This window comes from Salmo salar, chromosome ssa15 (assembly GCF_905237065.1).
Source record: "Salmo salar chromosome ssa15, Ssal_v3.1, whole genome shotgun sequence".
In the NCBI taxonomy this organism is placed as follows: Eukaryota; Metazoa; Chordata; class Actinopteri; order Salmoniformes; family Salmonidae; genus Salmo; species Salmo salar.
This window is the reverse complement of record NC_059456.1, coordinates 45,192,511-45,209,365: the sequence shown is the minus strand read 5'-3', so window position 1 is coordinate 45,209,365 and position 16,855 is coordinate 45,192,511. Positions and strand designations below refer to the sequence as shown.

The 16,855-nt window shown below is 44.0% G+C and overlaps 1 protein-coding gene across 2 annotated transcripts in view; it reads right to left on the bottom strand.

Annotated features, from left to right (window-relative positions):
* Positions 1-568: 568 nt before the first annotated feature.
* Positions 569-16,855, bottom strand: part of jag2b (jagged canonical Notch ligand 2b) — a 105,800-nt gene continuing 89,513 nt past the window's right edge. For both annotated transcript variants that reach the window (XM_014145100.2, XM_014145102.2), the window contains 6 exons: positions 16,034-16,147; positions 15,734-15,849; positions 15,273-15,548; positions 15,006-15,137; positions 3,708-3,858; positions 569-2,963 (listed from right to left, as the gene is read on the bottom strand). In XM_014145100.2, the coding sequence (XP_014000575.1) occupies positions 2,455-2,963; positions 3,708-3,858; positions 15,006-15,137; positions 15,273-15,548; positions 15,734-15,849; positions 16,034-16,147 (1,298 nt within the window). In that variant the 3' untranslated portion in view covers positions 569-2,454. The remainder of the gene's footprint in view (positions 2,964-3,707; positions 3,859-15,005; positions 15,138-15,272; positions 15,549-15,733; positions 15,850-16,033; positions 16,148-16,855) is intronic.

Genomic DNA, 16,855 nt, shown 5'->3' with positions numbered 1-16,855 from the left:
ATGGTATAGAGCTAGTGAACTCCAGGTTGTCCAATTATGGAGCTAATGGGGAACTGAAATCACTTAATGTTGATCCTCATATTTATTAACAAAAGACAATCAAATTCTAACATTCAGCTATGGAAGACATACTTAGGTGAATGCCAGCTCAGCGCTGGTTGCAAGAACTTCTTTGATTCATTCTCCCCTCTTGCATACCAGTAGTGTATAAAATGCTTTAACCCAATGAGTCCCACCACAATTTGGGCATTTTTTTTTAAACATTGTGTTTGTCCTGCAGACTTCTGGGTAAAACCTCTTTCCGAGGCTAAATATAAGGGCTGGCCATGCATAAAAATGAAAGTCAGATAAATGAAAAGACGATTTTTGCTGGGGTCTCGGGACTGAGAAAATAAATCCAAATGATTTATTAACCAATAATTTAACAAATTACAAAATTATCCAAATAACTTTTGCAAGAGCAACCCTTTTTTTGTACAAAAAAAAAAAAAAAAGTCACAACCCCCCCCTTCCATTTGCCATAATCCTCTGCATTATTAAGCATACCCAACATTTACTTTACCAGGTATTGGGAGTTTTAAATTCTTTATTTTGCTGTGTGCCATTTGAGGAAACATGGCTGTTTGAGATGTTAACATGAATTTGAAGGGCAAAAGAGAACAGAAAAACAAAAGACATCTGTAATTTGCCAACTTCTGAGGTAAATCCTTTTGGATTGAGTTGGTACCTCAAAACACAACTGCATTATAAAAGCAAAATGTGTTCCCTTCATTGAAGCCTTGAACCAGAGCAGGCTAAAAGCGGATGCGAACAATACAGTATTTTTCACATGGTTTGACAAACTAGTCTTGCCACAGGTTAGGAACGTCCATCTCTATTTTTCCAGAAAACTCCATTGACAGCAGAGTGAAACAGGGGAGAGAGAGCTTTACTGAGGCGAACAAAACACGCCACGATACACCACGCAATTTAAGAGATACTTTCCTTAATAGACAAACAAAAAAAAGATGACCGTTGATTAGATAAATATAACTTTACATTAAGGAACCCTCTATACTGGCTTTACAACTTGGGGAGTTTTTACACTAGTTTACAAACTGGCAGTATTGAACAGATACCTAAATAACGTTCATAAATCATTGTGGTAGTGCTCGCCAAATAGAGGGCTGTTATCAATCCTTCACACAGACCCTGGTTCCCATCAGACATTATTTAGAACCCTGGTCATCACAGTTACATTTCCCAGGATGATTTGGTGGCACTCGTAATAATCAGGAGCAGATCTGGGTATATTATGATTTCACCCATTTGCTCACTATCTGGCAAGCACTAAAACAACAGTCACCATTCAATACATTACAACCACTATCCTGTAAATGTGGATTGAAGATGTATAACATATGTTTAAAGGAAATAAGAGTTAATGAACTACTTGCAACCCGTCATAAGTCCTTTATAAGGGGCACCTTAATGCAAATGCTCTTGACTGCGGGACGCTGTATATTCTCATTTGAACTGTTATAAAACCTGCCTATGTCAACTGGCATAAATAAAAGGAATGGCATTGTAAAAAAAAATAATAATAATAAAAAAAAGTGAATTGTCTTTAAGTTACTAAATTCAAATATACACAGCGACTCCTTTATTATATACACCTATGTACAGATTTCTAGTTTTTTTATCGAATACCTTTGAAATGGTGTTGCTATGAGGGCGGACTCTCCGGATACACACCTATCCCTTTGAGTGGTAATCACAGGGGTCAAACTGGGCAGCGAGACTCGGGAACCTCGGCTGTAGTATGGAGTATTACAGGGCTCATAGAAAGGCACTTGCTACCAACTCAAATACTGCAATCCTTTAAACAGAGCTTTCAGCCTAGAAAACCAAGAGATGTGAAAACCGAAAAAATGTGAAGGCCACATAGTAGGCACTGGGGTTTCTTTCCCCCTCGAGGCTGTGCTCTTGGTAAGGCTGGCGCGGGACGGCTGCAGACGGGCACGCGGGGGCTAAGAAAGAGATGGGTAGGTTGCCGCAGTAACCTCTGTTGCAGCGGTCAACAGAGTCCCCCGAAAAGCCCTTCCCCCCCCAGTCTCTGTCACAACCAAAAGGGCCCACTCACAATTAAACAAAAATCACAAGCTATCAACAAAAGAAACGTCTTTATACAGGTTATTTCCCCCCCTCCATTTGGACTTTGTTCGCTCATTTTAACAGTACAATTCAAACAAAGGCGAGGCCTCACTTTTCCTCGTTCGAAAGTAATACAATTATGCTTCATCTGTACATAAAAAAGAAACGCCCTCATCATTCGCCCCCCCCCAAAACAAATCATTACAGACGACAGCAAAATAACTGAAAAGCCTCTCTCTTTTAATAGTACAATATATAGGATCCTCCCCATCTTTCCTCGATCGGGGCTGTGGAGTGAGTCCGTTTCAGAGTCCTGTTCGTTCATACAAAATGGTCTTTGACGTCTTGGCCGGCCAGGGCGGCGTTGACATTTTTCCAGAGGTTGTCTTTGGTGGTGGTCCGGATGGGTGCTTTTAAGGGCAAACTCCGCAAAGTGCAGATCACATCCCCTTTGGACTGCACCCCGGATTTAGAGTACTTACAGATGGGCCCCTTGCCTGCTTCTGCGTCCTCCTCGAACTCCATCTCTCCCTCAGTCTCCTCCTCCTCCTCCTCCTCTTCCTCCCCTCCATCACACATCCTGTAGGGGGAGCCCATGAGCTTCTTGCGCTCCTGTTGGGCCTCCTTGTTGTTGTCTTTGAGCTGCGGTTGTTGTTGATGTCCTCCAACGGGCCGCAGGGGCTCCCACTGGTTGTTGACGCTCTCGTCGACGGGGCCACGCGCCCTCCTCTCGCGCTCTTTTCTCCGCTTGCGTGTCCACCACACGCACACAATGATGCAGAAGAGCCAGAGCACGCAGAAGACCACACACAGAATGGGCACAAGGTAGTCTGTGCCACCGAGAGAAAGAGAAAAGAAACTGGGTTCATATGGATTGCTCAACATAAAACACAGCAAAATTAAAAAGCTGCAATATGTAACATTTTGGGCAACTCGACCAAATTCACATAGAAATGTGAGTTATAGATCTGTCGTTCTCATTAAAGGAAGTCTATGAAGTGGTAGATTTGATCTATTTATATGCTTCCTGTGCTCAAGTTTCGTTTTTGCGTCTCACTTTCAGTTCAAACAGCTGCAAATACAATGTTTTTGCAGTGGTTTAGATGGTACAATGATGCTTTAACCTATACTTGCTTGTTTTGTCACGTCAACTGAAATTAAGCAAATTATTCAAATTTTAGCAAACAGGAAATGGCGGAGTGATTTCTGAATAACGCATCTTTAAGTAGAGCTGAGGCAGCCAAGTTAGAATGCAAGGATGAAAGACTATTCTCCCTATGTGCCATTGGTCATCTTAAGGACTCATGACATTTAATACTGTACATGGATGCACTACACATTGAAGTGTGCAGACCGAGGTTGTTAGTGAGTCACCCCATTAAGGTAACACGCTGTTTTTGAGACGTGAAAACACTAGACCGGGGTGACGGCCGCTGACAAGGTTTATGACCGCAGCTATAAAATCAATTGGCTTCAGCAGGTAAACTTAGTGCCTTCAGGAAGACAGAACATCAAATGAGGAATTGAAGGACTACAACACAGCCCTGGGGGTCAACCTCAGGCATTTTACTTACCCACTGTGGGGGGCATGACCTGCGTTTCCACTTTGACCTCAATGACAGCCAGCATGACTGTGCTGTTGTGACGCTTAGACAGCGTGCCCACAATGGTGCTGGCCGCCTCTTGGATCAGACTGTGGTCCGGCTGCTCATCCGGCTGGAACGACTGGAAAACAGTAAAGAAAGGGGGAAGGGGTGAGAAAAGGAAAGAGGAAGTGTGTGTGGCATTTTATTTCCAGGATTAAACTCCGAGTGGCATCATCCTGTGTCTGTGCGTGTCATTAAGTCTACGAAGCTGTGTGTGCACGTGTAATGGGTAATGAAACCAATCATTTAAACACAAGGCACATTAAAAATCACCCCAAAACGGTAATGTGGTTAATGATCATAAGAACCTCTTACACAAACCCCCAAAACACATGCCCCCAATTTCATTAATAATAAACCCCTCACCTTAACAGTAACCCCACCAATACACATTTCCATGCATACAGCTCCAGGCAGCACAGTTACCAGACAATGCCCACTCTTTATCCCAATACAATCAGAGAATTGTTCCATGGCCTTTAAGCTCAAATTAAATACAATAGACAACCATCAGAATCAGTTACAACAACCCCAGACCCAACTCATTGGAATACCCCCAACCCATGACCCAACTAGCAATTCAGACCAGCTGGAATGGCGGTGCCGACGACGCAGGAAAAAGGGCCGGGAGGGTGGCAGGATGGTATATTTGAATGTGCGTATCTCTGCCTGTCCTGTGCAACAATGTATTGATTGATTCATCACCAGCCTCTGTGATCACACCATCACACTGGGCCGATGTGGGTGGGCGTCTATTTTAATAAATCCACTGAATATACACCATCACAAAGAAATCCTTTTTTACTTCATATAGGCAGGTTCGAAGAAACATTTTAAAGAATAGAATGGCATATTGACTTTAGTTATGTTACTGGTCTATGCCTATAGGCTACATGGCTGTGCCATGCAAATGAAATCAGAAGTTCGTTAAGTGATATTTTTTAAACAGAGCCCATGCAACAAAAAAAGTGATTCTCAAACAGAGCCCAAGCCCTCTCCTTTTTGAGAGAATGTAGGCGCCTGCATGTGCTTTAGAAACTTTAGAATCTGGCTCTTTCCGATCATGTAAAGAAATGACAAAATCTGACGAACCCTCACTCCGCTTTGTTAGGGAGCAGGAGTAGGGTGTTAAAATTGGGAGTGCTTTCAAAAGCATGCGACTCTCCTGCTGATATTTCTCAGCCTCCTACACTTGATATCAGGCTACATTATTGCATGCATGTGATCAGCGATAGATGATTTGCCCAGCCAGAGACTCAGTGAAACAAAAATCACATTGATTATCAGAGTCACAGGATTTTGGTCGTGAGTAGGTATTGCTTCAAATTTATTATAGCGTAACAATTTGAAGACACGTTTCAGTAGACAACAATTTTATACATGCCTTTAATTGCAACAGCATACTGTACTCAAATATTTTCTTCATTCAGTGATATTACTTCCCACAGTAACTCTTTATGGAGACATCCAGTTTTGGTTAAGAAAACAGTGCATGCATACTGGTGGGCTATGCGAAGTGATGGGCAAAGTGACATGCCTCGTAAAGTTTAGAACTGCCACGAGGATTGGAACAACCTACAAATGGGAGCTGCCTAGCAAACATCAAGAGCGTAAGAGCAAAGTGCGTGCCAATGCCGCTTCAGCATTACTGCCACGTTTTATACTAAGCCTAAGGCAGAATTTCACCACATTTTTTAAATAAATAAATATAAGTACAGGATTTGTTACTGGCAACACCTTTTAGATACAAAATAAAAGGTGGCAAAAAGTTAACGGCATGGTAAAGTAGGCAGCTTTCATCTGGGTTTGAAAGGGATACTACAGGGCAGTCGGGAAGTTGACTCATTCACTTCTTACAAATTTTGTTACGTTACAGCCTTATTCTAAAATTGAATACACTTATTTCCCCCCCTCATCAATCTACACGCAATACCCCAAAATGACAAAGCAAGTTGACATTTTTGCAATATATACATTTTTTAAAACTGAAATATCACATTTACATATGTATTCAGACCCTTTACTTAGTGCTTTGGCAGCGATTACAGCCTCAAGTCTTCTTGGGTATGACGCTACAAGCTTGGCACACCTGTATCTGGGGAGTTTCTCCCTTTCTTCTCAAGATCCTCTCAAGCTCTGTCAGGTTGGATGGGGAGCGTTGCTGTACAGCTATTTCCAGGTCTCTCCAGAGATGTTCGATCAGGTTCAAGTCCAGGCTCTGCCTGGGCCACTAAAGGACATTCAGAGACTTGTCTCGAAGCCACTCCTGCGTTGTCTTGGCTGTATGCTTAGGGTCGTTGTCCTGTTGGAAGGTGAACCCTCACCCCAGTCTGAGGTCCTGAGCACTCTGGAGCAAGGGTCTCTGTACTTTGCTCTGTTGATCCTTGCCTCGATCCTGACTAGTCTCTGCCGCTGAAAAACATCCAAAGCATGATGCTGCCTCCACCATGCTTCACCGTAGGGATGATACCAGGTCTCCTCCAGACGTGATGCTTGGCATTCAGGCCAAAGAGTTCAATCTTGGTTTCATCAGACCAGAGAAAATTGTTTCTCATGGTCAGTGTCTTTTGGCAAACTCCAAGCAGGCTGTCATGTGTCTTTTACTAAGGAGTGGCTTCCGTCTGGCCACTCTACCATAAAGGCATGATTGGTGGAGTGCTGCAGAGATGGTTGTCCTTCTGGAAGGTTCGCCCATTTCCACAGAGGAACTCTGGAGCTCTGTCAGTGACCATTGGGTTCTTGGGCAACTCCCTGACCAAGGCACTTCTCCCCCGACTGCTCAGTTTGGGCAGGCGGCCAGCACTAGGAAGAATCTGGGTGGTTCCAAAGTTATTCCATTTAAGAATGATGGAGGCCACTGTGGTCTTAGGGAACTTCAATGCTGCAGAGATTTTTTGGTACACTACTCCAGATCTGTGCCTTGACAGAATCCTGTCTCGGAGCTCTACGGCCAATTCCTTTGATCTCATGGCTTTGTTTTTTTCTGACATGCACTGTCAACTGTGGGACCTTATAGACAGGTGTGCGCCTTTCCAAATCATGTCCAATCAATTGAAATTACCAAAGGTGGACTCCAATCAAGTTGTAGAAACATCTCAAGGATGATCAATGGAAACAGGATGCACCTGAGCTAAATGTTTAGTCTCATAGCAAAGGGTCTGAATATTTATGTAAATAAGTTCTGTAACTTAACAAGGCTGTAACTTAACAAAATGTGTAAAAAGTCAAGGGGTCTGAATACTTTCCGAAAGCACTGTTGGTTGTTTTTCACAGTATAGTTTAGTCTGTTACACCCAATCTAGAGGTTGCTGTGTAGCCTAATAAGATTCAAATGTGTGACTACTTTGCAAGATGATAGATAGAGTTCAGTGTGTCAAATCGGAGGGTCTGTTGTCCGGACCTCTGGCAGTCTATGGGGGTGCCACAGGGTTCATTTCTTGGGCCAACTATTTTCTCTGTATACATCAATGATTTACATTTTACATTTTAGTCATTTAGCAGACGCTCTTATCCAGAGCGACTTACAGTAGTGAATGCATACATTTCATACATTTTTTTTTTCTTTCTGTGCTGGTCCCCCGTGGGAATCGAACCCACAACCCTGGCGTTGCAAACACCATGCTCTACCAACTGAGCTACAGAGAAGGCTCTTGCTGCTGGTGAGTCTCTGATCCACCTCTACGCAGACAACACCATTCTGTATACTTCTGGCCCTTCTTTGGACACTTAACTACCCTCCAGACGAGCTTCAATGCCATACAACTCTCCTTCCGTGGCCTCCAACTGCTCCTAAATACAAGTAAAACTAAATGCATGCTCTTCAACCGATCGCTGCCTGCACCTGCCCGCATCACTACTCTGGACGGTTCTGACTTAGAATATGTGGACAACTACAAATACCTAGGTGTCTGGTTAGACTGTAAACTCTCCTTCCAGACTCACATCAAACATCTCCAATCCAAAGTTAAATCAAGAATTGGCTTCCTATTTCGCAACAAAGCATCCTTCACTCATGCTGCCAAATATACCCTAGTAAAACTGACCATCCTACCGATCCTCGACTTCGGCGATGTCATTTACAAAATAGCCTCCAATACCCTACTCAACAAACTGGATGCAGTCTATCACAGTGCCATCCGTTTTGTCACCAAAGCCCCATATACTACCCACCACTGCGACCTGTACGCCCTCGTTGGCTGGCCTTCGCTTCATAATCGTCGCCAAACCCACTGGCTCCAGGTCAATGACAAGACCCTGCTAGGTAAAGTCCCCCCTTATCTCCGCTCACCATAGCAGCACCCACCTGTAGCACGCGCTCCAGCAGGTATATCTCTCTGGTCACCCCCAAAGCCAATTCCTCCTTTGGCCGTCTCTTTCCAGTTCTCTGCTGCCAATGACTGGAACGAACTACAAAAATCTCTGAAACTGGAAACACTTATCTCCCTCACTAGCTTTAAGCACCAGCTGTCAGAACAGCTCACAGACCATTGCACCTGTACATAGCCCATCTATAATTTAGCCCAAACAACTACCTCTTCCCCTACTGTATTTATTTATTTTATTTTGCTCCTTTGCACCCAATTATCTCTATTTCTACTTTGCACTTTCTTCTACTACAAACCTACCATTCCAGTGTTTTACTTGCTATATTGTATTTACTTTGCCACCATGGACTTTTTTGCCTTTACCTCCCTTATCTCACCTCATTTGCTCACATCGTACATAGACTTATTTTTCTACTGTATTATTGACTGTACATTTGTTTTACTCCATGTGTAACTCGCAATTGTAAATGAGAACTTATTCTCAACTTGCCTACCTGGTTAAATAAAGATGAAATAATAAAAAAATAAAAAAGATGTGCATTCATATCAGAATCTCAAAACATTGAGGTGAGGGGAATTTGAGTCTTTATGAGGGGTGAAAGTGAAGATAGGTAATTTTATTGTTTGAATTATGGGAGTAGGATATTCATGAATTGTTGAAATGAGGAACACGAGAGCTAGGTAAAGCTATGTGGAAATTAGAATCATAGCCTTTATGCTCAGATGGTCATTATATATAAAGTTTTACTTACAAAATATCAAAATAGCCTGGCTATTTTCTAAGACTGTAGGCCACATTGATTTATTCAAGTTGACAGTGTTTGATAGGTAATAACTCCCATTTTGGAATAAGCTATAATGATAAAAGGGAACCCATTTCAACCCAAGACCTTGGTCTTAATCATGTTGAAAAGAGTCTCATAAGATTGCCTATAGGCCTACTGGTGTTACGAAATACACGCCAGTGGGAAAAAAGGTGACAGAGCCGGGTCTCACCTGAACGAGTAAAGAGCGACACAGCCCAAGTCTCCACAAAATCAGATGCATTGCACAGTTAACCAAAACATTTTATGGAGGGGAAACCAAATTATTATATGGCCTGCATTTCATCAAATTCAACACTTTCTTGCCACGTGGGCACAAAAAAGTAGTCTTTGGGAAGGTCCCCTGTTCTGTGGTAATTGGCTTGTGATTTGAGACCACCAGATTCTCTAGGAGAATTACAACCAACACACACGTTCCGAATTTTTATTCACATATAAGTGATGGTACTTAGCTCTTCAGAGTTGGCTCGATTGAACTGAACCTTTATTTGGGTGGCATCACTCCAAAAGACACAATTTACAACTTACACCCCATTGAAGTCACCTGCAGGATTACTGGCCAGGCCATTATTTTAAAAAGAAACAACGTTCTTCAAAGTGGATGTGTTCATTGGCCACCAAATGGAATAAAATGCACTGTGCCCCTGTCACAATATACATGTGCTTTTAGGTTGGTCTGAGTTTTGAGAAGCATTGTGACAAGCCCTCCTAAATAAAAATGGTATTGATTGATCAATTCAAACCCTTTCCCTGCATCCCCAACAGTGTGGGAAAAAAATCTTCCGCACCACCTGGTATTTCCAAATTTATTTAAGGGAATCTGATTAGAGACCAGGCAGTTATCTTTAAGGACGTGGTGCGCGGGTTGGGAATATCAAGGAGATCTGAGCCGCATGGAAGGAAATCGGACTTCCGTTTGTTAGTTTATGACCAACCATAAAACAGAAACGATAGGTAAGATTTGTATCAAAGGGTTGAGGCTCCAACTTTACATGTTGGCAATGCTTTTCCTGTACCCACTGTCAAACATAGCTACCGGCACTGCGCCAATGACATAACGTATGAACAGTTGCAATTAGCTAGTTCCAAAGCAGGAGCCCCTTAATAAGCCATCTCAGTGCTTTGGAGGGTGTCAATGAGTATCACATCTATTCCATTGAATGTAGCCAACTTTGTTTCCTCAACAGGTGGGCACTTTATGCAGATTATTGAATCTGCCTAAGTAACTCCGCTTCTTGCATTAATTCAGGGGCTTACCTTTCACTGGGGACGGACATGGACACCCAAATGATGAAACCAGCGGCCAAACAATTGAAGAACGATATATTCTGACATTTCATCAGCGTAATGTGAGTTTTTATTAGTCAGTATAGCAATCTAACGTTATTGATCTCAGTTTCTCTAGCTAATTCGCAGCTTTTTCTACATAAACAAGGCTACAGGCTTCAATACCATGGTGCACAGTCAGTACACAACACTACGCTCATCTCAATGCAGCAAATGCTGGACAAGCAAGAAGCTTCAAAGATTAAACCTATTTTAAGGGAGTCTGACAAACCTCTAAAGCTGATTTCCATCAAACAAAAATGTGAAGACCTGGGAGACGCTATTGATGAATGTATACAGATGTTAGAATGCCGAGTCATGTTCATATAAATTACTGTAGTTTAAGACCATCCATAGAACGTACTATATGCCAGTTAAACTGAATATCATACACACAGAAATGTAATTCTGCTAGAGGTGTAAAACACAAAAAGGGGACATATTTGCATATATTATGGTGTTGTGATGGCTGGCTGTATTCTGGCAAAGACTATGTTCTTTTATCTCAGCATGTCTACAGATTGTCCCGGTTTTTGTATGCTTGGAAATGTTGATACTGGAGACTTATCAGAAGAAACGGTGTAACCTACCATTCATAGCGACTAAGAAATGCTTTGCCATTAAGTGTAAGGTTGGTTATCCTCCCACAATGTCACAATGGATGGCAGAAATGTCAAGTTATTTATCACTAGCTTTGATTGATTACAAGATTAAGGGTATACTGTGCAACTTTCATAAGGTCTTAATGCTTTATATGGAATACTGTACAACAAAAGGAGAATGTATTGAAAAGATGCCCATATCAGGGAAGACAGCTATTTAGGCAATCCCTAGCTGCTGGGCTGCTCAGTCCTGGCTCTGGGGGTCTGCTGTACTGATGGTAGTCACTCTGGCCTTGGCCTAACACACCTGAAACCAATAATTAATGTTTCACTAATATCCTAAAGCTAAGTGGGGTGGGGCGCTGCAGGGCCGTGGACCCCTAGGGGCAGGATGGGGTGACCCAGCTATAGTGTTTGCAATTAAAAAGTGCTTTACAGTATTATTAAGGCCTATGATATGAATTATATGGAGGATATACTGTTTGTGTGTTAATGTGTAGGTGAATGTGTGTTCTTATTAAACTTATGATTTCCAAACCCTTCCCTTGATACAGCCCGAAAAAAGATGAGAAGGAAGTTGTGTTGGGGAGATTCTCAAGTTATTGACTAGACTGGTTAGGGTCGGCGTGCAGGTGGCTCAGGTTGGCTGAAATTTGATATAGAGGATGTCAAAGACAATCAAAAGTTATGTCTTTGTACCTTATTTGTAAGAGCTGTTCACTTGTGATGCAATTGGTTAAAAGGAGCAACACAATATTGATTATTGAATTATCATTACACATATAAAAAATAATATTTCACCTTTATTTAACCAGGTAAGCTAGTTGAGAACAAGTTCTCATTTGCAACTGCAACCTGGCCAAGATAAAGCAACGCAGTGCAACAGAAACAACAGTTACACATGGAATAAACAAGCATACAGTCAATAACACAATAGAAAAAAAGAAAGTCTATATACAGTGTGTGCAAATGGCAGGTGGTGGTTAAGGCAATAAATAGGCCATAGTAGCAAAGTATTTACAATTTAGCAGATTAACACTGGAGTGATAGATGTGCAGATGATGGTGTGCAAGAGAGCAGCAAAGTAAATAAAAACAATATGGGGGATGAGGTAGGTAGATTGGGTGGGCTATTTACAGATGGACTATGTACAGCTGCAGCGATTGGTTAGTTCAGATAGCTGATGTTTAAAGTTAGTGAGGGAAATGTAAGTCTCCAGCTTCAGCAATTTTTGCAATTCATTCCAGTCACTGGCAGCAGAGAACTGGAAGAAAAGGCGGCCAAAGGAGGTGTTGGCTTTGGGGATGACCAGCGAGATATACCTGCTGGAGCGCGTGCTACGGGTGGGTGTTGTTATCGTGACCAGGGAGCTGAGATAAGGCGGAGCTTTACCTAGCATAGACTTATAGATGACCTGGAGCCAGTGGGTCTGGCGACAAATATGTAGCGAGGGCCAGCCGACTAGAGCATACAGGTCGCAGTAGTGGGTGGTATAAGGCACTTTGGTAACAAAACGGATGGCACTGTGATAGACTACACCCAATTTGCTGAGTAGAGTATTGGAAGCTATTTTGTAGATGACGTCGCCGAAGTCGAATATCAGTAGGATAGTCCGTTTTACTAGGGTAAGTTTGGCGGCGTGAGTGAAGGAGGCATTGTTGCGAAATAGAAAGCCGATTGTAGATTTGATTTGGGATTGGAGATGTTTGATACGAGTCTGGAAGGAGAGTTTACAGTCTAGCCAGACACCTAGGTATTTGTAGTCGTCCACGTATTCTAGGTCAGAACCGTCCAGAGTAGTGATGCTAGTCGGGCGGGCGGGTGCAGGTAGCGAACAGTTGAAAAGCATGCATTTGGTTTTACTAGCGTTTAAGAGCAGTTGGAGGCCACGGAAGGAGTGTTGTATGGCACTGAAGCTCAATTGGAGGTTAGTTAACAGTGTCCAAAGAAGGGCCAGATGTATACAGAATGGTGTCGTATGCGTAGAGGTGGTTCAGGGAATCACACGCAGCAAGAGCGACGTCGTTGATATATTCAGAGAAAAGAGTCGGCCCGAGAATTGAACCCTGTGGTACCCCCATAGAGACTGCCATAGGTCCGGACAACAGGCCCTTTGATTTGACACACTGAACTGTCTGAGAAGTAGTTGGTAAACCAATCGAGGCAGTCATTTGAGAAACCAAGGCTATTGAGTCTGCCGATAAGAATACGGTGATTGACAGAGTCGAAAGCCTTGGCCAGGTTGATGAAGACAGTACTGTCTTTTATCGATGGCGGTAATGATATCGTTTAGTACCTTGAGCGTGGCTGAGGTGCACCCATGACCAGCTCGGAAACCGGATTGTACAGCGGAGAAGGTACGGTGGGATTCGAAATGGTCAGTGATCTGTTTATTAACTTCGCTTTTGAAGACTTTAGAAAGGCAGGGCAGGATGGCTATAGGTCTATTACAGCTTGGGTCTAGAGTGTCACCCCCTTTGAAGAGGGGGATGACCGCAGCAGTTTTCCAATCTTTAGGGATCTCGGACGATACGAAAGAGGTTGAACAGACTGTATTAGGGGTTGCAAGAATGCCGGAGGATAATTTTAGAAAGAGAGGGTCCAGATTGTCTAGCCCAGCTGATTTCTACGGGTCCAGGATTTTCAGCTCTTTCAGAACATCTGCTATCTGGATTTGGGTGAGGGAGAAGCTGGGGAGGCTCAGGAAAGTAGCTGCGGGGGTTGGGGTAGCCAGGAGGAAAGCATGGCCAGCCGTAGAGAAATGCTTATTGAAATTTTCGATTATCATGTATTTATCGGTGGCGACCGTGTTACCTAGCCTCAGTGCAGTGGGCAGCTGGGAGGAGGTGCTCTTGTTCTCCATGGACTTTACAGTGTCCCAAAACTTTTTGGAGTTAGAGCTACAGGATGCAAATTTATTTTTGAAAAAGCTAGCCTTCGCTTTCCTAACTAACTGTGTGTATTGGTTCCTGACTTCCCTGAACAGTTGCATATCACAGGGACTATTCAATGCTATTGTAGTCCGCCATAGGATGTTTTTGTGCTGGTTAAGGGCAGTCAGGTCTGGAGTGAACCAAGGGTTATATCTGTTCTTAGTTCTCCATTTTTTGAAAGGGGCATGCTTATTTAAGATGGTGAGGAAATTACTTTTAAAGAACAACCAGGCATCCTCGACTGACGGGATGAGGTCAATATCCTTCCAAGATGAAATGTATGTATGCATTCACTACTGTAAGTCGCTCTGGATAGGAGCGTCTGCTAAATGACTAAAATGTAATGTAAAAATGTAAGATACCCGGGCCAGGTCGATTAGAAAGGCCTGCTCGCAGAAGTGTTTTGGGGAGCGTTTGACAGTGATGAGGGGTGGTCGTTTGACCGCGGACCCATAGCAGATGCAGGCAATGAGGCAGTGATCGCTGAGATCCTGATTGAAAACAGTAGCGGTGTATTTGGAGGGCAAGTTGGTCAGGATAATATCTATGAGGGTGCCCATGTTTACAGATTTAGGGTTGTATCTGGTGGTTTCCTTGATAATTTGTGTGAAATTGAGGGCATCTAGCTTAGATTGTAGGACTGCTGGGGTGTTAAGCATATCCCAGTTTAGGTCACCTAACAGAACTAACTCGGAAGATAGATGGGGTGCAATCAATTCACATATAGTGTCCAGGGCACAGCTGGGAGCTGAGGGGGGTCTATAACAGGCGGCAATAGTGAGAGACTTATTTCTTGAGAGATTCATTTTTAAAGTTAGAAACTCTAACTGTTTGGGCATAGACCTGGAAAGTATGACAGAACTTTGCAAGCCACCTCTGCTATCGCTCATATTTAATAATGGTCTCATCTAGCTTGATGACAGACATTTTTGCTTACTTTTTGTTGTTCTAAATAGAGACGGCTAGAAGGGCCATGCATCATAATAGATTGCGTAGAAATTCAGGAAATGAGCATTAGATGCCCCAAAAATTGGGAGGACCATCAGACCTCCCAACCATAGTTGCACCCCTGCATGAATCTTCTATTGACATCAACGCATGATTTACCAGAATGTCGGAAAAGCACGACAACCTGCAGTTAGGATTCGTCCCTAATGGCAGAAGTCCCAGAGATTAGGAATTGATTTCGATTGGCTAGCCAGAGGAGCGGACTTACTATGGCAACTTCCACAGCATCCTGATTGGTGTAGGAGAGGTCACACAGCACAAGGAGGGCGTGGTCTTTGGCCAGGGATCGGGTGGCAGGCAGGTACCTCAGCTCTGAACAGATGTTCTCCACCATCGTGCCCTGGAGATTACACACAGATACACAATTTGTGAATGTAGGAGGACAGCAACATGTACCACAGGGCTTCCTATAAAGCTGGTACTTCCATTCTATTTGATATCAAACATCGGTGTGTACAAAGATAAAGACACTCACCACTGGCACTTTGGCCCGGTTGAAGATGAGTGTGATGCGGGCACAGCTGTTGTCCAGGTGCCCACTGTTGGGCTGGCACTTGGTGTGGTCGTGGGGTGCGGGCTCACCACTGCCCGGGGAGGACGAGCACACCCCCCAACGGTGGCAGGGGGGTGAGAAGCAGGCGAGGTAGCTGTGCTCCTGGCACTCGCGCCCACCTGGGCCTGCCTGGGCACATTCCTCACCCGTTGACTTTGTCGACCCTGGGAGCAGGCACAGCCGCCGCCCGCAGAGCACCTGTGGTGGTCAAAGGTCAGAGGGAGGGGTCAACCACAAGCTGTGGACCAATAAGAGGCCCTGTTTCAGTGTTGTACACTCCAGGAATTGAAGTCCCAATTAGTTTAATTTATTAGGAGTGAGTGTGTGGTGTGTGCGTGAGCGCAATGTGCATGTGTGAATTAGGTGCGAGTGTGTACACTCACCTTGGTACAATCCACTTTTCCATCGACACAGTAGCAGTTGTTGCACTCCTCTTCCCAGCGACTGCCATGAAGGAACTGCAGGCCGGCATAGTGGCAGCTCTTCCCGATACCAATAACTACAAACACGCACATACACACAGTAACACACTGCTGTCAATCAACTGAAAACTCAGGGGCCAAGGTCAATTGTGTCTAGGCAGACAGTAAGAGCATGTTGCCATGACAAGACATGAAGGCCTTGATTCTCTAATGAAGCGACTCATCCTTGTGTGCGCGTCACGAGGGGGGAGTGAGACTCACACTCTTGGCACTGTGGGCCCGTTCGCCCCAGTGGGCAGACGCAGCGGAAGCCGTTGATCTCATCCACGCAGGTGGCGCCGTACGCGCAGGGAGACGACTGGCACTCATCTATATCTGAACGAGAAGAGAGATGAGTGGAAGGGAGATTATTATTATTATAAAATAAGTATTTGTTTTTTGTATTTTACCCCCCTTTTCCTCCGCAATTCTGTGATATGCAATTGTGATCCAATTACGATCTTGTATCATCTCTGCAACTCCCAACGGGCTCGGGAGAGGTGAAGATCGAGTTATTTGTCCTCCGAAACATGACCAGCAAAACAGGGCTTCTTAACACTCGTCCACTAAACCCGGAAGCCAGCTGCACCAATGTGTCGGAGGAAACACCATTCAACTGATGACCGAAGTCAGCCTGTACTAACCCGGACAAAGCTGTGCCAATTGTGGGCCGCCCTATGGGACTCCCAGTCACGGCCGGGTGTGACAACCTGGGATCGAACCCGGGTCTGTAGTGACACCTCAAGCACTGCCTTAGACCGCTGCGCCACTAAGGAGGCTTTACAGACGTGTTTTTATGCTTTCTTAGATAGGCATGAAACAGATGGGGAGAGGAAGGATGGAGACCATTGAACCCCGGTATCCGGTGGGGAGGCATGTATATATGTGCTTGCCGGGAGTGTTACCCACTCGACTCTCAACACACTGTGAGATTGTACCTTAGTTGCACAAATTTTCTATCAAACGTTTTGTGTTGGTTTGAAGTACTTGGTTAACCCACGTGTTAAGAGATGCTAGAACAAGAACGAGTAGCTCCACCCCCTC